Source organism: Haliotis asinina, chromosome 9 (assembly GCF_037392515.1).
Source record: "Haliotis asinina isolate JCU_RB_2024 chromosome 9, JCU_Hal_asi_v2, whole genome shotgun sequence".
NCBI classification, from domain to species: Eukaryota; Metazoa; Mollusca; class Gastropoda; order Lepetellida; family Haliotidae; genus Haliotis; species Haliotis asinina.
The window spans coordinates 60,347,560-60,371,843 of NC_090288.1; the positions used below are offsets into that span (position 1 = coordinate 60,347,560).

At 41.8% G+C, this 24,284-nt stretch overlaps 1 protein-coding gene across 1 annotated transcript; it reads left to right on the forward strand.

Annotated features, from left to right (window-relative positions):
• The first annotated feature begins 1,251 nt into the window (after positions 1-1,251).
• On the forward strand, positions 1,252-19,834 carry LOC137296399 (vezatin-like). Its single transcript, XM_067828199.1, has 13 exons — positions 1,252-1,338; positions 2,198-2,311; positions 2,864-2,959; positions 3,131-3,288; positions 3,708-3,995; positions 5,785-5,934; positions 6,692-6,899; positions 7,509-7,599; positions 7,754-7,976; positions 10,013-10,200; positions 11,091-11,188; positions 18,050-18,130; positions 18,655-19,834. Exons 1-13 carry the CDS (start codon positions 1,306-1,308, stop codon positions 19,642-19,644), a joined length of 2,718 nt encoding a protein of 905 aa, XP_067684300.1. The 5' UTR covers positions 1,252-1,305; the 3' UTR covers positions 19,645-19,834.
• The last annotated feature ends 4,450 nt before the right edge of the window (positions 19,835-24,284 follow it).

Consider the following 24,284-nt stretch of genomic DNA (forward strand, 5'->3'; position numbering starts at 1 on the left):
TCCGTTGGGCACACCAGAAACCTGTGAGCTTGCGTCGATGATGATTCTAGGACGTCAGCAGTATATCGGTGTCAGAGGGTGTCTCCAAAGTGATGAACGCGTTGGGCCTCCATTACTCATGATCAACTGCTGTTGAACAGCGGCATTAAACCCATCTCACCCACTCACTCACTCACTCACTCATAGCTTAACACAGCTCATCGTTTTTTTATGTTCAGCGATACAAGGTAACATGATTTTTATTATACAAGTGTGCTTTCTTACCAAGCCTAGTTGAGAGAGAATGCTGATCATCAGCAGACCAACTACTCCTCGGCATGTGTTGAGCAAACAAACCTTGCTGTGGCCAACACACTGTACAAACGCTGACAAGGATGTCTGACACACAAACAGGTCACACTCTTAATGGGTTTATGTCTTACATAACGTATCCTGGACCTGGACCCAGGCTCAGGCTCAGACTCAGGCTCAGGCTTAAGTCAAGGTTCAGGCTTAGGCTTAGGCCCAGTTTTATGCCCACGCTCAGGTCCAGGTCCGGGCTCAGACTTAGGTCTAGGTCCAGGTCCAGGCTCAGGCTCAGGTCCAGGCTCAGGCTCAGGCTCAGGCTCAGGCTCAGGCTCAGGCTCAGACTCAGGCTCAGGCTTAAGTCAAGGTTCAGGCTTAGACTTAGGCCCAGTTTTATGCCCACGCTCAGGTCCAGGTCCGGGCTCAGACTTAGGTCCAGGTCCAGGTCCAGGTCCAGGTCCAGGCTCAGGCTCAGGCTCAGGCTCAGGCTCAGGCTCAGGCTCAGGCTCAGGCTCAGGTCCAGGCTCATGCTTAGACCCAGACTCAGGTCCAGGCTGAGACACAGGCTCATGCTCAAGTCCAGCTCCAGGCTCAGCCTCTGACACAGATACAAAACCGATCTAGACCTGGACACATCCAGACTTGTCATGGACCAGGTCAAAACCTAGATCTGGACCTTAATGAAAACCTTAACCCACATCTGGACCCAGACGTCATCACCAAAATCATTCTTCGGAAGAATACAAAGGGTTTGTTTATTGTATTCACATTTCATTATATTTAACTATTAAAAGTATGTCTCAGTTCAGAGAGCAACGTTTCTATGAACACAGATGCAGTTGTCAGTCGTGCAAAATGTTTACTTGTAAACACTTTAAGTTATTAAAATCTAATTTATATTTCACTCTCGTTTCATCCAATACAGCAAACGAAACTCCGTAAAATGAACCCCTCATAGTTAAGAGTAAAGAAATTTGCAGTCAAAGGGAGGTCACTCTCAATCATCATCCTTGAGAGACCATGGAAGATTACGATGAAGATGTAATTTTCGAGGTACTATTAACATTTTAAGAGATCTATTTTGGAGCAGCAAGTGGTTTCGTTTGTGAAAATCGCTTGCACTTTCTAGTTCACACGGATTGTATATCGTGCCAGAGAAAGAAAGTACTGGGGAGTAGTATCCGAGTTGTCCTGTTTTCGATCACAACAGAGATCGTCAGATCGATTTCTAAAACTGTGTGATGCTTGTTTACATGCTTTCAGATTTAAAATATGTAAAGTAGTGCTCAGCGTTAAATAAGGTTTTTCTATGTGGCATATTTCTTTTTTTTGCTATGAATTTTTGTTGCTGTCTATAGTGGTACTGGTTGTACTGTCAAAGGCTGCCCTTAGTAATAATTATCAAAATCCTGCACAATCCATGTATTTTTAGCCTGCATTAAAATATAGTGTGTTTGACTTATGATTTCCATGATCCTTGATCAACCACGTCACTTCCACGTAACATTAAATAACTTTTGCTTGCTGTTACCCATTAATTATAATATCTTAGTCCCGTAGATAAACTACATTAAGTAATGTTTGCAACAAATGCTGTCTTTCTCCCCATGTCGGCTGGAACAGCTACACTGCATGCAGTTTTAGGAGGTACATGGTGTCTGTCAAATATTTCGTGAATTTCTGCTACATGTTCAATTGGTAATCTTATGAACCAAACAATATAATGGACTTGATTCAACAGAAATTGGTAATCCGTCATGCACTATCATAAAAATGTTGTGACTCAGGTTTTGTGATTAATGTATATATACTGTTTTGGTACAAGTTGATGTGAACACCTCTCCTATAAATATTTGTGATATTTGTTACCTGTATTATGTCATATCATTAATAATAGTTTGAATGTTTTCAGAATTCTCCCCTGTACCAACACCTGAGGGAGGCAGGAGTGGAGGGCATAGACGCAGAACCGGTCAGAATCAGTGGGAAAATCAGCCACCAAACAGATCACTTGCAAACACCTGCTGTACGTGATGTAGGAATTCAGTACTTTGGCAGCGTGTATTCTGCAAAGCATTGACTTTGTAACCAGTAGGCTATTGAAGCAGTATATTAGTGTTCACATATTTGACTAAAAATGTTCTCAGATTTCCCCATGTGTTGTTCTATCAATGTTTGCGTTAACGCAGAAACCTTTGTTTTTCATGCAAACAAAATAATAGAACCACACAAAAACATTTTGCATGCATGTTTTGGATGCATAGATTCTGATCTACGAAATTTTAAAAAGTACCTTAAAACTGCAACATGTAGATAAAAAATACATCTTAACATGATTCGGGATTTTAGTGAAAATTCCACACGCTAAAGATTTGGACTGCATATTTACAATTTAATTTCTGCATGCATTTGTACAAAACCTGCCATGAACACTGTCTATGCTAATATGTGATCAAAACTATTGATGATAACGTCAAATGAAGCCCACTCAGAATGGTGGTGTGTATCAAATATCTTGGCATTTCATGTGTTAGTTTATATATAGACATTATCACTGGCATCCAAACATGTGTTTCAGCCCTCAGCAGTGTCCAGAATGTCGTACATCTGCAAAAAGTGTTTCAACTTTCTTTCAACGTTCTTCCGTAAACACAACAATCGGACAGACACAGTGGTAAGTAAGGGGGACATTCTGCCATTGTAGGAATGTTTATTCCTATATTCATGTGTGTGCTGTATGATGATTTACAATAAATTGCCATTCAGGGTAATAAAATGTTTCTTCTTCCCATGCCACTGTGACCTGTTCAGTGTTCACACATGATCATATGTCCCTCCATGACAGGTGGACCAGTACAGGCATCAGGTGCTCTCTGCTCTGCAGTCGTCCAGAGTTCTTCTGGAGGATGACCAGGTATTCCTGCAGGACTTCGTCAGGCAGGAGCCACACCCACCTGAAGATCGTCACCTATCCACAATTCACAGACTCAGGCTGAAACTCATGTACGTGCATCCTGGCTTGTATGTCATGTGAGATATCCTAGACCACTATCTCTTCATGTTTGTAGCAAAGGCTGTCCAGTGTGTTTTTAATAGTGATCTCTTTGTAATGAGGTGGTGTTAACGTTGCATTCAAGACTGTTGTACTTTTAAAGTGAGTGAGTATGGTTTTACATTGCTTTTAGCAATATACCAACAGTATCACAAGTGGGGACACAGTAATGGGCTTCACACATTGTACCCTTGTGGGGAATCAAACCGAGCTTAATGAGCCAACATTCTAGCCACTAGGAAAGAATAGCTAGTGGCTAGTGCCAACATTAAAATCTATGGAATATCTATGCATCATGTGTGTCATCTTGATCCTCCTGTTTGTAAAGCAGATGACTAAAACACTTTCTCAACTTTGTCTTCATTTGCAGATTCCTGACAGTCCTTGTACCATGTATTTTAGCCTACATCGTAGCCCGTCTGAGAGACGGTGGCTCCTCCTACTTTGTGACCTCTGACCTGGTAGCAGGAGCTGTGGCAGTGTCAGGTGTGGTGTATGGAGCTGTGCAGGCAATGGAGTACAGAAAGCGCCGTCAGTACAGTCAACTGTACGACACATTCACACATTGCCTGGACACTTTCCTCAGTCTGTTGACTGTTTCACGCAAGAGTCTTCGGTTGATACAGGAAACCGAACTTGTTGCCAGAGGCTTCACCTTGTAAGTGCAGGATTTCACCAAGTTCAAGTAATTTTTTCATTCTCACTGCTGATTGGCCATATGAAGGGAAAAGGTGTCACGTTGCCTCATTGTTTAGGTCAATACGAGATATCGTCTTCTGTAGAGGAACAAGTTGGATTGATAACTTGTATGTTGCAATGGATGTGACGTCTCAGTGAAGATACTAACAACCATGTGAAACAACTGATGTCAGATTTAAGATTTCATGCTTTGCTTTGTAGAAGTTGTCAGTTGGTACATCTTGTTCCTCTTCATCTTATCCACTTCTAAATGCCTCTTGAAGATAGCATGTAGTAGTATATACTATGGTGGTTCTGGGCCAGTTCAAACTAATTAGTATTTGATATCAATAACAAAGATCTAGACCCCCATTACAAGACACCAAACCCCAAATGGCACAACCCATCTCCCATTCACACAAGCTCACAGTGGAAGGGCAACAACCACTTTGGGCTTGTATTCCTTTTATTGCACACTTGTCTAAATGGGGAATCGATCGATAACTGGTTTACAGCAGTGAGCGTTCGCGTCAGCTGACAACCAATTAGACAAATGTTTCACATAAGGTATGAACCTTGTGTCATGACAACAGTCCGTGAGTTGAGATTGACAACGAAAGCCCTTGGTATGCGGGGTTACTTTCGTATGAGAAAGGCTGAATTAGAAACTTTATTAGGTATAACACATCAAAAACCCCTACTGTGAAAGATTTAAAAGTACAAGCACATGAAAGGGGATTGAGAAGTTATTCACGTATGAGAAAGTCTGAGCTCATTGAATTACCCAATGAACAGACCCCCTATGGAATTACGATTCACGCCTACTGAGCGTGCTATAGGGAAATATTTGAGAGGTTCAAATAAACATAGACGTTGAAGATATAAGGCAATTGGTATTTGATAAAGTGAATGAAGAACTGAATGATTTAGGAGGTATTAAATATCAACTCACATTAAAGATGACATTAGGGAATGAAACAATTGACCAGACCATTGTTTACTTCAGAGGTAATCAGGAAGTTACAACACAACCAGCTACTATCAACACTTCTATTGACAGGTCATTTGAAAACATTCATGAAACACTAGAACGTTACACCAATATGGGGTCTGGTTGAGTGGTTGATAAGGTCAAAATGATCTACCTGGATATAGCAAACTATAGACCAATGAGAGGTGGATCGTACTTACCCCTGTGTTGTTCATCAGTAACCATCAAGTCAAGCATATCATAGATATTTATGTATAGACTATAAGCTGATATAATGTAAGTTTATACAATGTCAGCACACCTGAATTTCAGTCACATTAACTTGCATTCAGAAACATGGTTTACTGGTGCATGTTGGACATCTGTTGATGCCAAACATGTTCACTGTTGTAGTGTCTTTAAGTGCATGTGGCTCATCCCACAGGACACATTTACTCTCAGACAAAACACATGATACTGCTGCAGCTGATGATGCACAGGATTACTGTTGACTCTGAACATTCCAGGAGTTTTTCAAGCTAGATTCAAGGGCAAGATGAATCAAAACATTTCTCCTCTCTAAATCATGTTATGGTTGATAGACGTTTCCTATAATTTTGCTTCTTGTTGCATCTTGTTTTATTTGTTTTATGCATGTTTAAATGGCACAAGAACTCTGAGCTGAGAACCAGCCTCAAGGACAAAAGTATGGAATCATCATAATGTGATATGAAGTATTGTGGTCTGAGATGAACACTGTGGGGACATTAAGTCTGATTGCATGTTGTGTTGACTTCAGAGTGAGTCAGAAGACTGCAGTCAGTCAGCTAGACAGGAAGCCAACTGCCGCCACCAGGCGGCAGTGTCCTCAACTCCGCAGGTGTCTGTTTGCTACAGCCCGTACCACCACACTGCTGCTTAGAGAGACCACACTTAATCTGATCCATAGGTAAGGGAGGCACTGGTGTAGAATATTGCCTAAATATTGCCAAGGCATGGAATAGGTAGAACACTGCTGGGCAGATGGCCAAACATAGGTAGAGAGTTCTGAATGGCATCGCCAAAACTGAGTTTTGCCGGAAAAATTACCAGTATGTTTGCAGAACGTTGGACTGAGTTGCTGGAGGGTCCTCAGAATTCGGCTGGAGTGGCCAATGTACTAGGAAAACATTGCTAGAGTGTAGGCAGAATATTGTCAGTGTTGCCTAAACATGCCACATTGACAGTACATTGCTAGAGGTGTTAGAAAAGAGATAAAGTGTTAGTAAAATATTGCTAGAACACTGTTGGAGATTTATCACAAAGTTGGTAGGACATCGTTGCTGAGTTGGTAGGACACTGTCACAAAGTTGGTAGGACATTGTCACAAAAATGGGAGGACATTGTCACAGACATTGTCACAAAGTTTGTGTGCTGCATGTGACACTGTAAACTTACATATCACATCCAAATTGAAAATTCTTTTTATATTACTCAGCCGTTTCTGTGATGAAATTTGGTATATATTTACCTAAGTAAGAGTCTCATTTATTGTGCAAGAAGCCTGTTCCATGAAGATGACTCTGTCAGTGTCACAAGTTTGTTCCACACATACAACTCTCATTACAGATCATGTCTGAAATGGACCCAAAGTCTGCTAAAATTTATATAAATATATCTCCAGATAATGCGATCTGGATGACCATTTTCTCCATGTTTCCTTCCAGACACCCCTTAATTCCAGAGATAGATTCCATCTCGCACTACCTGGCAGGGATCCCCCTGGAGGACTATGGACCATGTCTACAGTCTCCCCAAGACGAGAAGGAGTCCAAACCATGCCAACAGTCTCCCCAAGAAGAGGAGGACAGAGATGCTATGGAGGACAGGATGTTGTACCACCTCACTGATGGGTATTCAGTGGCAGCACTCAAGGTGGGTCACTTACCGCCTCACTGATGGGTATTCAGTGGCAGCACTCAAGGTGGGTTACTTACCGCCTCCCAGATGGGTACTCTGTGACAGCTCTCAAGCTGGGTCTTGTACCACCTCCCAGCTGGGTACTCAGTGACAGCTCTCAAGGTGGTTCTTGTACCACCTCACAGTTTGGTACTCAGTGACAGCTCTCAAGATGGTTCTTGTACCACCTCACAGCTGGGTACTCAGTGACAGCTCTCAAGATGGTTCTTGTACCACCTCCCAGCTGGGTACTCAGTGACAGCTCTCAAGGTGGGTCTTGTACCACCTCCCAGCTGGGTACTCAGTGACAGATCTCAAGGTGGTTCTGGTACCACCTCACTGATGGGTACTCAGTGACAGCTCTCAAGATGGTTCTTGTACCACCTCCCAGCTGGGTACTCAGTGACAGCTCTCAAGGTGGGTCTTGTACCACCTCCCAGCTGGGTACTCAGTGACAGATCTCAAGGTGGTTCTGGTACCACATCACAGTTGGGTACTCAGTGACAGCTCTCAAGATGGTTCTTGTACCATATCACAGATGGGTACTCAGTGGCAGCTCACTCACTCTCTCACTCTTTTCACCAGGCCATGACAGAACTGTTCCACCTTCACCTGTCAGAGTTTGTCCGGAGATTGGCGCTGTGCTTTTCCCACAACTCCCAGCCAACTGATCACGGTATGTAACATGAAACAGTCTCACTGAATAGTTACTTTGTATTTATGTCTGTACTCTTAGCTAAACTGAAAAATATCAGTTTTATCAGAATTATCCCCTTCCTGTATTTATCGGTTGACCTTTACTTGTAAAAGTTGATGTTGTTATTTTCCAGACAGAAACAATCCATTTGACACAGTTGCTCTTGCCAGTGACCTCCAGAGGACTTTAATGACAGAGGAGTTGTCATTGCACCATCTGTATGACTTCCATAGGTGCAGTCCACAGGGGAGACAACCTAAAGGCCACTCTCCTCACATGAAGTGTTCCTCACAGACAGAAGAGTTCTACATAGCTGTGCACAGCCTTGACCTTCATCTACAAGCAACAATCGCTAGGTGGGATATTTATCATTATTGTATTCGTTTTCAACAAAGAGACATAAATCATTAAGATATTTGGCACTAAACGTGAAGTATTTTTGTTGGGTTGCATCCCATCCAGGAAGTGATCCTGTGCATGACTCCCATGGCTGAAATCTATGATTGCACAATGTCATTGGCGTCAATTATTACATATACTGAACAGCAAAAGATATACAATTCTGTTTTTGTCAAGTTATTAAATACAGTCCATTTGAGTGAAAATCTCCCCAATAATTGCACTCTAACACCAAGAGAGTGAGTGAGTGAGTTTACTTTTACACCGCACTAAGCAATATTAGAGCTATATGGCGGCAGTCTGTAGATAATTGAGTCTGGACCAGGCAGTCCAGTGATCAACAGCATGAGCATCGATTTGCGCAATTGGGAACTGATGACAACCAAGTCAGCAAGCCTGATCACCCGATCCTGTTAGTCGCCTCTTACGACAAGCATAGTCGCCTTTTATGGCAAGCATGGTTTGTTGAAGACATATTCTACCCCGGGACCTTCACGGGTCAACTCCAAAAGAAATGATTGTAAATGACACACCAATTCTGCAGAATTTTGTTATAATGTTTGTTAACAAAATGAAAGTTAATATACGACAAAATGTTATGGATGTCAACTTCTTCTTTATTGTTTTTCACAATGTTTCTGGGCTATTCCTTGCCCCTTCATCAGGTGGATGTCAAGTTGACATCCATAACATTTTTTCGTATATTAGAATACAGACTTCTAAATGCCTCTCAAGAACCAAAATAAAAGTTGTTTTACAAACCATCATTATTTTTATTCGATACAGCAAGATTTGTGACATTGGTGTAGCAACAGTTCAGGTAACAGTCAGGTGAGCAAGAAGCATGTGTGATGGTGATTTCATTGATAGGGGATGGTATCAAAAGTCATCACACTGTCCTTCTCAATTGGGCATGGAGTCGCTGCTGTCAGAGCCAGCAGTGTGCACTCGTTTGATAACAGGACCAATAGTCACCTGTTGTAAACCACTTTGAAGCCAGTACTTTTCAACTTTCTCAACTGATTTTTTCCATGTGTAGTGTGAAATTGCGGCCATGGATTTGTGGACTAGATTTTGAATGTTTGTCAGTTTAAACGTTGTGTTATTCTGGGCAATGTCAGATTTGATGATGCCCCAGATCAGTTCAGTCGGGTTGAAATCACAATGATAAGGAGGCAAACGCAAGACATCATGACCTTGTGATTTCAGATACTGGTCAATTTTATAGACATGTGCTCTTTTGTTGTTTTTAATGGTTTTATAAAGTTTTGGTTTTGTTGTGCTGTGTGGGAATCATGCATTATGGTTTTCTAACCATGTTATCATGTCTGACTTCCTTGAATTTGAAGTAGGGGCTTTCACATCAGGATCCTGGACAGTATGATATGGAGCATTGTCCATGACAATTAAGCTCATTGATGGCAACGCTGGTACCAGTTGTGTTTGTACCCATTCCACAAAAACCTTTCCATTTGTTTCGGTGTGGTAATGCTGGTTGTCTTTGGCCTAAAGCCTAAACACAAGAGAACACCTAAGTAAGAATCCCACAGATTTACAGCCTGCATGAAGCACTATGAGTTGCTCTCCTTTACTTATTGGCAGTCTTCTGGAACATGCTTCTTCAGTGCTAGCCTCCCATTGCTTTTCTGCAGTGTGGCTTACATTCGCCCAAGTCTCATCAAGATATACAGGCTCAAACCACTCTTTCCTCTTTCAACGTATGGTGCATAAATAATTATAATGTTGTTGGCAGTTGCCTGAACTAGTGATTGACATAGTGTGGATGGATTCAGGCAATAGAGATATGATGGCATGCATCAGCCAAGTCAACATCACCATCTGAACCATTTATTGACCTTTTACAACCAGTCTAGGTTGTTGAGGATCCTCATTCTTTCTTAAGAGCTTCTTGAGCATCAACTGAAGAATTCATGTTGATGCATGATAGCAGAGTAACACAACTACAGTCTTATGCTAGCTATGTTCTCCTCAGGGTCCGAGATCTAGCCAGTCAACTTGAGTCAAGACTGGAAGATGTTCCAACCAATCAGGAAGGAGAATCCGAGCAGGCAGCCAATGAGAAGTGGCAGTCCTTAATGGCAGGTATAAGGGCGGAACTGGAAGCTTGTAAAGGATGCTGGGATGAGGGAACGTCTCGTCTGGAGAAGGCAAGGAAGCAAGGTGTGTAATTCAATGTGTAAAATAGAGTGATTCTGTCACATGATTGGTTGACCATGCAAAACTTTGTTACACATAGAAATTCCATAAGCCAAAACACAATGAGGACTTACCTATTAACAGACCACAGTTTCCTGATTGGTTGATATAATGTATGAGTAACACTTGACTGATGAAGAAGTTTTCACTATTGTCATTTGACTCCTGCGTCTCAATCTGTGTCTGTATCTGATGTAATAGTATGACTTGTTGGATTACGTCACTTCACGATGCATGAGTCAGCCTCTTCTCAGCCCTTGGAGACAGGGGAGACCACTGCAGATGGTAATAGTGCCCAAATATGAAGCATTAAATTGTGTTGACTTAACCACATTGTTAGTCCTTCCTGCAGCTATAGTTTCCATAGGTTCCCATTTCAACAACATGAAAGTCGACATTAAAGTTGGGTTGCACTACTGTACAGAACATGTCACTGACTTTGTTTTATTCTTTTTTGTATGATAATGAATTGATAAGCAGTCTTTGATGTATTGGTAATATGTTTGTTTTTGTAGATTTGATTTCAATATATTTTTGAACTTATGAACATTAAAACCTGTGTCCACATGCCACAACATGGATTGAAATAACCCAGTCTGATAAATATGAAAGAATGATCGCATCCTTCCTCTTAAAACCACTGTCTTGGTTATACTGTCTACCAGCTGAGATCAATTGCCCCGATCGATGCTCATGTTGTTGGTCACTGGATTGTCTCTGTTACAGACCACTGGCATATAGCTGACATATTGCTGAATGCAACCAACCATGCAGCTTGTGATAATATAAATTTGCTAAATATATTAATACCCACACAGTAGCACTTAGACAGGAAGTTTCTGTTGTGTTTGCAGTTCCAAAACTGGAGGTTCCACCAGATCTATCATCAAAAAGTCCAGAATTGAGAGTAATTCCATTTGCTGAGATTGGAGACCCAATCATTGAGGATCAGGTAATTTTCATATTCTTTCACCTACTGTGCACCTGATAAGGGGAGATAACCATGTAATGCTCTAGTTGCTTCTCTTCACTGGACTGTTCTTTGTGAACCTCAGGAAACACACAACACTTAAACCTAACAGGATCTCAGGTGAAAATAGGTCACCCAGCAGCATAGGTCCATTTGAAGCATGACGGAACTGACTTAACTTGGGGCAATTGTCAGCAATGTAACATAGTGTCATATTTGGGACAATTGTCTGTGGTGTAACATAGTGTTACATTTGGGACAATTGTCAGTGGTGTATGATATTGTTACACTAGTGGATGAGTGGGTTAGACAGCTGACTTTGTATGCTGGCGATTAGGTGCGTGATTCTGAGGGTGCGGGTTTGAATCCCAGATGGGACTCAACTGAAAAAGTTCTAGACTTTGTACTTTACTGAGAAAGGGTAATCCCAGATAAAACTTATGACACATTTGACCACTTTGTAAATGACATTGTGTAATCAGTGTAACATAGAGTTTTATATGGGACTGTTGTCAGCAATTTAACATAGTCTCATATTTGGGATAATTGTCAGCAATGTAAGATAGTGTCATATTCGGCAAAATAACATTGTTACATTGGGACTGTTGTCAGCAATGTAGCATATTGTTATATTTTGGACATTTGTCAGCAATTTACCATAGTTTTATGTTATGAACAGTTGTCATCAATGTAATGTAGTGTCATAGTCTGGACAGTTGTCAGGAGTGTAACATAGTTTTATGTTATGAACAGTTGTCAGCAATGTAACACAGAGTTACATTTGGGAAACAACTGTTGTCAGCGTCAGCACCCCCCTCATTATCAAGCATCCCTCTCATTTTCAACAAAATCTATCTTTTCATCTTTAAAAAATTATTTAAAATAAGAATTCCAAATCATCGAAGGCACCTGCTTACCACTTGAATGACACGTATAACCAGTTTTGTCTGGAAATATGGTTTTATACTTTCCCTTCTCGAAACGAGCACTATTTGTATTTCGAGTGCAACAGGTCATCAGGAAGCATACAAAGTGAATAAATGAAAATACAAGATCATCAAAAAGCACTTATTCATGACTTGACTGATTTGTACACTAGTTTCATATTCATCCAGGTTGAGAGTTTTAGTCAGGATTCTGGTGTCCCAAGCCATGATATTGTTGAAAACACGTAAAACCAAAATCACTCACTCCACTCACGAAACAGAGGGCTAACAGATGGTCAGACATGGCTGACTGCTGTATCTGCCTGGAACCCGTTTCCAAAACTCTTGTAAGCCTAAGATCTTGTAATTTTGTTTGTAATTTTCCTACTTCCTATACTGTAAAAATTGACAATAGTCATAGCACTATGAGGACTTTGCGAAATGGGGCCCTGGTCTTCAAATCTGTGGAATAATTTGTAGAACTGCAATACATTTTCCTTGTCATGACATTTGTTGTGACTGTACAGTTTGCAGCGGCTATTTTGTGTGATACAAGTCTTTGTAATAACACATACTTGTTCACAGTCAACATAAATTACTCCTCAAAGAATGGGAGGATTATCATGTCTTTGTAAAGATGTCAACTTCGCTGATGAGTGTTTGCTATCCCATAGTAAATCAAGAGTGAGTTAGTTGAACATACCCTCTCTTGTGAATTCATACCCTCTCATTTGTACTCATTGCTGGCTGCTTCTGTCAGTTCTGGAAGAATATATCTTGATTCACACCGAACAAACACCACAAACATTTCACATTTAGGAGGAAATTATTATCAATCATGCAAATGAATTTCGAAAAGTATAAAACATTGGTCCCCTTGTGCTGGATTAAAAAGTATTGCCTGGTGTCAGAACCCGTAATTTCTTCTTTAAGGCTGGTAGATGTTAATACAGTGTCAGTTATGACAGGAGGGATTAGTGGTGGAACAGTGTCATCCAGTACGGCTTGGTTTGTTTCAGTGATGACGTTGGCTTCTGCAGTGTGTAGCATTAGTAACTAAGATCTATGTAAAGACATTGTAGATGTACAGATACTTCTAAAAGGAACTTAAAGACATGTGTTTGTCATCACTAAGCATTGTCATATGAAAAAAAAAGGGTTGAATTTTTGAGTCGCAAATATACAAGCTCAATATCCTGTTCTCTGACATTTTGGCCATTTTAGTCCCTTTCTGAATTATTTGAAATCAACCAATCTCATGACTGAGAATAGTGTGAATGCAAACTTATGTGTTATGTGTTGCCCACATAGTATAATACAGTAACCTACTGTCACCTACTGTAGACTATTACACTATGCCCTGTAACCTACTGTCACCTATTGTAGACTATTACATTTTACTCCTGTAACCTACTGTCACCTACTGTAGACTATTACACTATGCCCTGTAACCTACTGTCACCTATTGTAGACTATTACACTGTGCCCTGTAACCTACTGTCACCTACTGTATACTATTACACTATGCTCTGTAATTTACTGTCACCAACTGTAGACTATTACACTATGCCCCTGTAACCTACTGTCACCTACTGTAGACTATTACACTATCCCCTGTAACCTACTGTCACCTACTGTAGACTATTACACTGTGCTCCTGTAACCTACTCTAGACTATTACACTATGCTCTGTAATCTACTGTCACCAACTGTAGACTATTACACCATGCCCTGTAACCTACTGTCACCTACTGTAGACTATTACACTATGCCCCTGTAACCTACTGTAGACTATTACACTATGCTCCTGTAACCTACTGACACCTAATGTAGACTATTACATTTTACTCCTGTAACCTACTGTCACCTACTGTAGACTATTACACTATGCTCCTGTAACCTACTGTCACCTACTGTAGACTATTACATTTTACTCCTGTAACCTACTGTCACCTATTGTAGACTATTACACTATGCCCCTGTAACCTACTGTCACCTACTGTAGACTATTACACTATGCTCCTGTAACCTACTGTCACCTACTGTAGACTATTACACTTTGCTCCTGTAACTTACTGTCACCTACTGTAGACTATTACACTGTGCCCCTGTAACCTACTGTCACCTACTGTAGACTATTACACTATGCTCCTGTAACCTACTGTAGACTATTACACTATGCTCCTGTAACCTACTGTCACCTACTGTAGACTATTACATTTTACTCCTGTAACCTACTGTCACCTACTGTAGACTATTACACTATGCTCCTGTAACCTACTGTCACTTACTGTAGACTATTACACTATGCCCCTGTAACCTACTGTCACCTACTGTAGACTATTACATTTTGCTCCTGTAACCTACTGTCACCTACTGTAGACTATTACACTATGCTCCTGTAACCTACTGTCACCTACTGTAGACTATTACACTTTGCTCCTGTAACTTACTGTCACCTACTGTAGACTATTACACTGTGCCCCTGTAACCTACTGTCACCTACTGTAGACTATTACACTATGTTTCTGTAACCTACTGTCACCTACTGTAGACTATTACATTTTACTCCTGTAACCTACTGTCACCTACTGTAGACTATTACACTGTGCTCCTGTAACCTACTGTAGACTATTACACTATGCTCTGTAATCTACTGTCACCAACTGTAGACTATTACACCATGCCCTGTAACCTACTGTCACCTACTGTAGACTATTACACTATGCTCCTGTAACCTACTGTCACCTACTGTAGACTATTACACTATGCCCCTGTAACCTACTGTAGACTATTACACTATGCTCCTGTAACCTACTGACACCTACTGTAGACTATTACATTTTACTCCTGTAACCTACTGTCACCTACTGTAGACTATTACACTATGCTCCTGTAACCTACTGTCACGTGCTGTAGACTATTACATTTTACTCCTGTAACCTACTGTCACCTACTGTAGACTATTACACTATGCCCCTGTAACCTACTGTCACCTACTGTAGACTATTACACTATGCTCCTGTAACCTACTGTCACCTACTGTAGACTATTACACTTTGCTCCTGTAACTTACTGTCACCTACTGTAGACTATTACACTGTGCCCCTGTAACCTACTGTCACCTACTGTAGACTATTACACTATGCTCCTGTAACCTACTGTCACCTACTGTAGACTATTACATTTTACTCCTGTAACCTACTGTCACCTACTGTAGACTATTACACTATGTTTCTGTAACCTACTGTCACCTACTGTAGACTATTACATTTTACTCCTGTAACCTACTGTCACCTACTGTAGACTATTACACTATGCTCCTGTAACCTACTGTCACCTACTGTAGACTATTACACTATGCCCCTGTAACCTACTGTCACCTACTGTAGACTATTACATTTTGCTCCTGTAACCTACTGTCACCTACTGTAGACTATTACACTATGCTCCTGTAACCTACTGTCACCTACTGTAGACTATTACACTTTGCTCCTGTAACTTACTGTCACCTACTGTAGACTAGTACACTGTGCCCCTGTAACCTACTGTCACCTACTGTAGACTATTACACTATGTTTCTGTAACCTACTGTCACCTACTGTAGACTATTACATTTTACTCCTGTAACCTACTGTCACCTACTGTAGACTATTACACTATGCTCCTGTAACCTACTGTCACCTACTGTAGACTATTACACTATGCCCCTGTAACCTACTGTCACCTACTGTAGACTATTACATTTTGCCCCTGTAACCTACTGTCACCTACTGTAGACTATTACATTTTACTCCTGTAACCTACTGTCACCTACTGTAGACTATTACACTATGTTTCTGTAACCTACTGTCACCTACTGTAGACTATTACACTATGCCCTGTAACCTACTGTCAGCTACTGTAGACTATTACACTATGTTTTAGCTTAACGACAAGACTGTGGTGAGTGAGTGAGTGAGTGAGTGAGTGAGTTTAGTTGGTACGCTGCACTCAGCAATATTTCAGCTATAGGCAATAATATGTAAATAATCAAATCTGGACCAGACAAACCATGATTTATTGTCTGTGAAACTAAGAATCTGAAACTGACCATTGTTCAGATTGGTTTTTCATACACAGAAAGACCTCTGTGACATCTTACTCTGGATTGAAACCTCAGTGTAAAACTTTTCCAGTGGAGGAACCAATGTATCAGACACCGACTTGACAGTTTTGTTTAATCCTGCACTCAGTTAGACATTTGATGTCAGACAGGACACCTGTGGGTAAGATCTTGAGACAAAGCAGTCTGTTTGCTGCTGTTTTCATTGTTCCATCTAAATATCCTGACAGCTTTGGTCCTTTGGCCTGAAATACAAGATTTAATGGCAGACATTTATAGAGCATGAGTCCATACTTCAGAGTCAGAAGTATAATGGGTGTAAACACACATACAAATCTGTCGTTGACGTCTCTTGTTGCAGGTGTTAGAGTCTTACGATGACCCTGATGAAGTCTCTTGTTGCAGGTGTTAGAGGTTTACACTGACCCTGATGACGTCTCTTGTTGCAGGTGTTAGAGGCTTACACTGACCCTGATGACGTCTCTTGTTGCAGGTGTTAGAGGCTTACACTGACCCTGGTGTGTCTCTTGTTGCAGGTGTTAGAGGCTTGCACTGACCCTGATGACATCTCTTGTTGCAGGTGTTAGAGGTTTACACTGACCCTGATGACGTCTCTTGTTGCAGGTGTTAGAGGCTTACACTGACCCTGATGACGTCTCTTGTTGCAGGTGTTAGAGGCTTTCACTGACCCTGATGACATCTCTTGTTGCAGGTGTTAGAGGTTTACACTGACCCTGATGACGTCTCTTGTTGCAGGTGTTAGAGGTTTACACTGACCCTGATGAGGTCTGTTGTTGCAGGTGTTTCAGGCACACACTGACCCCAATGAGGTCTGTTGTTGCAGGTGTTTCAGGCACACACTGACCCCATTGAGGTCTGTTGTTGCAGGTGTTTCAGGCACACACTGACCCCATTGAGGTCTGTTGTTGCAGGTGTTTCAGGCACACACTGACCCCAATGAGGCCTGTTGTTGCAGGTGTTTCAGGCACACACTGACCCCAATGAGGTCTGTTGTTGCAGGTGTTTCAGGCACACACTGACCCCGATGAGGCCTGTTGTTGCAGGTGTTTCAGGCACATACTGACCCCAGTGAGGCCTGTTGTTGCAGGTGTTTCAGGCACATACTGACCCCAGTGAGGCCTGTTGTTGCAGGTGTTTCAGGCCCACACTGACCCCAATGAGGCCTGTTGTTGCAGGTGTTTCAGGCACACACTGACCCCAATGAGGTCTGTTGTTGCAGGTGTTTCAGGCACACACTGACCCCAATGAGGTCTGTTGATGCAGGTGTTTCAGGCACTCACTGACCCCAATGAGGTCTGTTGTTGCAGGTGTTTCAGGCACACACTGACCCCAATGAGGCCTGTTGTTGCAGGTGTTTCAGGCACACACTGACCCCAATGAGGTCTGTTGTTGCAGGTGTTTCAGGCACACACTGACCCCAATAAGGTCTGTTGATGCAGGTGTTTCAGGCACACACTGACCCCAATGAGGTCAGTTGTTGCAGGTGTTTCAGGCACACACTGACCCCAATGAGGTCTGTTGATGCAGGTGTTTCAGGCACACACTGACCCCAATGAGGTCTGTTGTTGCAGGTGTTTCAGGCACACACTGACCCCAATGAGGCCTGTTGTTGCAGGTGTTTCAGGCACACACTGACCCCAATGAGGTCAGTTGTTGCAGGTGTTTCAGGCACACACTGACCCCAATGAGGTCTGTTGTTGCAGGTGTTTCAGGCACACACTGACCCCAATGAGGTCTGTTGTTGCAGGTGTTTGAGGCGTCCACTGACCCCAATGAGGTCTGTTGTTGCAGGTGTTTGAGGCGTACACTGACCCCGATGAGGTGGAACCAGGGACCTGGAGCTGGGAGCCAATCCTGTCCCCAGAAGAGCGTGTGAGTATGAGGGAGTAGCTCAACTCAGCACAAATGAATTCTCTCATGTTTATTCAGTCATTCAATTAATTTTCCTGTAGTGTTGGCTTTAACTGGGATTCTGTTAAAAGCAGCATATAACAATAGTTATTCATGTTACATTCATTCTTTTCTTGATAACTTCAGCTGGCACGTTTTGGACCAGAATGAGTCATAGTGGCAATTTTCACCGGTAACTTAAGCCAGGGGATTGTAGTAACATATCAATGTTTTAAAGGGGATGTAAGTGAATTATCTGGTTGTGGTCAATTCGTTACTGTTACCTGAGCATGCAGGTTGTTTCTCATGATATGGATTACTGGTTTGCCTTGTCCAGTGATGCACAGGCTACTTTGTTGTTACTGGAATATGGAAAAATGGTGACTACATAACAGTGTACCAAATCAGCCTCTATTCAAAGAAAATCACATTTTGAAATGTGTGGGAATTGAGTTAATGCTTGTGATCGTCATGTTAGTGCTTCACATCATGTTACATTGTTTCAGGAAAAGAAAAAACGTGAGAAACAAGAGGCATTGAGGCTGCTTACAGAGCTTAAATCTGTCATTTCTGTCCGGGCTCACGACAGAGAGAAGAGGGAACAGATCGCCCTGTCAAAAATGGGTCAAGGAAAGACAACTTCTTCAGGACATGATACGTCTGATAATGAAACTCAAATCATGAACCAGGGAGCTGAACAAAATAGTTGTGATACTTTTAGTTTGTCTGGGAATGATAAATTAGAATCAGTCTGTGAAAGCACAGAGTTAAGTAAGTCTTCCAGAATGCACTGGAAGGGAGATAACACTGATAAGAGTGAGAAATCCAAATCAAACTGTGATAGTAACGGTCTTGATGATACAGAAGATAGGGATAGTATGTTAGGTGAGTTGAGGAAGGGTGAATATTCATTCTCTCAACAGCACGTTAGGACTGAGTGTTTGAAATCCCCGACTGAGAGCCACCGACACCTGTGTGAGGGTGGCATGTCAGAATACTTGCCCTCTGGTGACAGTCACAGTAACCCCGAGGCACTATCTGGTGATGGTCTCAGTAACCCTGAGGTACTATCTGATAACAATCACAGCAACCCTGAGGCACTATCTGGTGACGGTCACAGTAACCCTGAGGCACTATCTGGTGACAGTCACAGTTACCCCGAGGCTGGTCAGAGTAAGTCTGGAGCTCCATCTGCTGGTGACAATCCCAACAAGTCTGAAGCGCCACCTTGTGATGATGATCAGAGTTTGTCTGAATCGCCATCTGGTGGCGATTATGAGCAATCCAACACTCCTCCATATTGCAGAGACTATGCTCCAGTAGAGAGAGATGACTTGAAAGAGAGGCTTGAGAGAATCCATGGAACTTCTCTTGGTTTTACAGCCAATGTGGCGGCAATGGCTGCTGCTAGATCAGCACTGCTCCGGCAAAGTGAACAGACATTTGGTGACACCTTTGGAGACAGCAGTGAAGATGAGGAAGACGTTGTTGGATAGATGCTACAGCACTCACATTGAGGAGATCATTTCAACAGATGTTGTGGTGACATGCATGTTTTTGGGGGGGGTCTCAGCACATTATTTCCTCTTTTTAGAAGTACTTGTTTTTTCATGATAATCTGAATGTAAAATTACAAGAAACAGGTTTGATTTGAAAGTGTGTATTAAAAATAAATACAAAAAGAAATTTTGAAAATCATTTTCATTGACTAGGAAAAACTCATTGGCAGGTGACTGACATAATGGGCAACACTGTGAGAGAACTTCCATTTCATCGCCTTGCTTTTCCATTACATTCTGAGGCTTTCAGAAGCTGGTGTGGTGTTCCTCTTTCACAGTCATCGCAACTTCTGTTTCAGTGTTGATTTTGCAGCATTGGATTGTCTCTCTGGACAGTGCTCTTCTCCTCCCACCTCCTCCCATGCCTCAAAAAGCAAAGCAAGGTATGGCAGGCGGTAGCATGGAGGCAACCTTTGGATGTGTTGCCAACGTCGGGGGATGGGCTGTGTGCAGCTGTAACAGGTTAAGTACAGGTCAAGGACTGGGATGGGGCCAAATTTTCTACCCGGGTACTCCACCTGCTATTACCTTACACTACCCAGATACACATTATTTAAAATTCTTACATGAGGAGAACTTTGAAACCATTCACTATTTTGCACCAAACTTGACACATAGTGAAATTTTTTTCAGGCATTGACACATCACTGTTGTTTGTGCATGTAACAATTTTGTATTGCTATTTAAAAAAATATTTTTTTAACTTTACCGCATCCCAATCAGCCATTTGTCCACTGTATGAATGAGTGTCTGTAGGAATGAGTGTGACTGAATCTAGAACTCACTAACAGGCACGTATAAACTTTCCAAGCTGTATTTCTGAGAGAAAACAAAATGTGTTCCTCCCTCATCACTTCTTTTCTATAATTATTTTTTAAAAAAAGTCCTACTGCCCTCATCACTTTTGAAAAAAATATGGGCCCAAGAAACATTTAATTTTTTCTATGTATCTGTAATCTAAGTGTGAGATGATCAATACGGGTCCGGTTGTTGAGATGAGTACCACAGTCCAACTCATTACCCACTCATTCCGGGTACCTGGGTTACCTGTGCCAGGCTTATACATGTCTGTCACTAACTTTTGTATAAGTACCTGATAGCTAGACGCTTGTGTCGTTCACATTCAAAAAACAATCGGGGGAATATCATGCCCCCAACAAACATGCAAATGCCTGAATTGTGTGTCATGCACGTACATGTGCGTGTTGTACATCACTCCTTAAAGCAAGATTCCTTATAAACATATGAAGCATGGTCACTCTTTTACCTATGTGTATATTAAATTGAATTTGGGTTCAGACATCAATTGCAAAAGACAACCGCATTAAAACAGAAACATTCTAAGTATCACACAAAGTGAGAGACTGAATATTCCTTAATGCTGCATCAGCAAATAACGCATCCCCAGGGTAAGACCAACACAGGTTTTCGGGGATCTATGCCCTTTCTAGACCGAATCCCCAGGGTAAGTCCAGCACAGGTTTCTGGTGACCTATCCCCTTTCTACTCGGAATCCCCAGGGTAAGTCCAGCTCAGTTTTCTGGGGACCTATCCCCTTTCTACTCAGAATCCCCAGGGTAAGTCCAGCACAGGTTTGTGGTGACCTATCCCCTTTCTACTCAGAATCCCCAGGTAAGTCCAGCACACGTGTCTGAGGACCTATCCCCCTTCTACTCAGAATCCCCAGGGTAAGTCCAGCACAGGTTTCTAGGGACCTATCCCCCTTCTACTCAGAATCCCCGGGGTAAGTCCAACACAGGTTTGTGGTGACCTATCCCGTTTCTGCTCAGAATCCCCAGGGTAAGTCCAGCACAGGTTTGTGGTGACCTATCCCCTTTCTACTCAGAATCCCCATACAACACTCACAGTTCATCCTGTGCACTTCTACAAGAACTACTGTGCACCTTGCAAGACAAGATTTACCTCTCATCCAGAGCACGTGTACAAGACCCACAGTGTAGTGCACGTGTACAAAATGTACAGTTCATCCAGTGCAGTTATGCAAGATTTACAGTTCATCCAGTGCACGTGTACAAGATTTACAGTGTTTCAACTGCACGTGTTCAGTGCCCGCAGTTCTTCCAGAGCACGTGTGCAAGACGTGTCGTCCATGTCCTCATGTCTAAGGTGATTATCCCTCATATTTCCCTTCACTCGTGAAGATGTCAGAAGACGTTGACGTGGGTGACGAGACAGCTGATTGCTGCAGGCGAACTGACCCAGAGGCTGACCCTGTCCTGTGTTGACACAGATGTGTATCTTGACGGCCATTTATGGAGTTGGTAAATGGTAAAATATGGAAACAGTTCTCACCCAGTGTGACCTCAAGTCATAAAGACGTGCGGAATAAGCTGAAGAGATAAAACAGCAAAAAATGGTGCTTAGAGTCTATCTAATCTACCATAAGCGACTCTGCATGTCCATCTAAAGCCATAACTGACTGGCATACCTCAAACCACTCTAAACAAAACGGTCATCAGACTGTCAATAATATAAACATTGCAGTCATTATGGAACAAAAGTAGTTTTGAGTATACGTTTAAGAGTTTGGGATGAATGACTCCGAACACCTTCGTTGCCATATATTTCAGACAATAATAAATATTTGACTTTCTAACTTTGACATGAGCGACTGAAGGAACTAAACAATCCGTAGATGCTTAACGCTCATTATTTTAAAGTCAGATTCCAAAGTAACTTTTGCTTTTGGTGACTGTTCTGAGGAACGCATACTTGATATCTTTATATCCGGCAGATCCTGTTTTGCTGAATTCTGATTTGCTGTCATGTTTTTGCATATACCGACGTAATTATGTAAGATCTCATTGCAAGGTCAATGGAACACTGGCGATATTCACGCATACGCATCATGTATAATTCTTATAGATCTGACAGCTGGGCATATTATTATGGACATATTTTACTGTGGTTGTTAACACGATCCAGTCAACCTTAGGCTGTTTTTGCTCAACAAAAGTAGATGGAAAAATAAGTGTTTTGGACATTGTTAGTCCATGCAGCGTGCCAAACCAGTGAATTTAGTTAAATAAGAATTCAAGCTACTTTGTCTGTTTAATTGTTCTGTCACGATATGTTTCTTGTTTGTTTTTGCTATTTCTGTCGTATGAAGGAAGGATAGCAACATGAGGATGAGCAACTCTCTAATACTGTGAGAAGTAAGTAGCTCTCACTAATTCACTAATAAAGAAGTTATCCATCCACATGTTGTTATCCTTCCTTGCTGTCCCAAGATTTTTAATGACCCTCGTGTGAAGTAGGATTTTCTAATCGATAATTCAAACAGTCTTCAAATAGAACGTGTGCAGGTATTATTTATTTATTTATTTATTTATTTATTTATTTATTTATTTATTTATTTATTTATCACAAGTTAATAGTGAAGGCATGTATTTGCATAAGCTGATCTCAGCGGGAGAGCGATGTGAATGCAGATCAGTTGGTCTGATGTGGAATATGCATTCATTATTCATGTGTCACGACGAGGTGTTACACATACCAAATACAGCTGACCTGCTATTAACATCTTTATAGCGTTGATGAAGCAGGACTGGTTTTATGACACCGTGTCGAGTAAGTAGAGCAGCATGTCTATTCACTGAAAACTCCACGTGTTAGAAACAGAACATGAGGACAATAAAAAAAAAATCCTTAGAACTATATCGTTTGTAATGAGTGGCGAAGAGTTATATCCCTTGAACAGTGCCGGCGTAAACTCACAGCGTTCGATACTGGTTATGTAAATATTGACTATAAAAGTATGAACCTCTGTACATAAGTACGAAGTCAGTCACGTGTATTATTTAACGTGAACATACAAATAACGCGATGTTAATTATCGCTCTTTGTGTGCGGTGTGTGTGTGTGTGTGTGTGTGTGTGTGTGTGTGTGTGTGTGTGTGTGTGTGTGTGTGTGTGTACACACACATATCCTGAGATATATCTAACATTTGTAACATTTGTGTCTCACAGTTATTGCCCGGGATGTCATGTGTCTCAAAGCTATTGCCCGGGATGTCATGTGTCTCACAGTTCTTGACCAAGATGTCATGTGTCTCACAGTTCTTGACCAAGATGTCATGTGTCTCACAGTTATTGTCTGGGATGGCATGTGTCTCACAGTTATTGACCGGGATGGCATGTGTCTCACAGTTATTATCCGGAATGACATCTGTCTCAAAGCTAGTGCCCGGGATGGCATGTGTCTCACAGTTATTGGTCAGAATGCCACGTGTCTCACAGTTATTGCTCGGGATGCCACGTCTGTCTCGCGGCTATTGACCAGGATGACATGCATGTCTCATAGTTGTTGTCTGATTCATCCTGTGTGGTTCTCCATTATTGTCCGAGATGACGTGTATTTCCCAAATATTGGACTGACATGTCACATGTATCTCACGGTTATTGACCAGGGCGCCATTTGTGTCAGTGTTTTCGAGTAGAATGTCATGTTTGTATAGTTGTCTGCACTCACGTGGTTTCACCCCGGCCGCCTTTTTGCATTTCCCGTGCACATGGCACACGTAACTTATATTAATTTAATTCCCGTGTGTCGTCTGC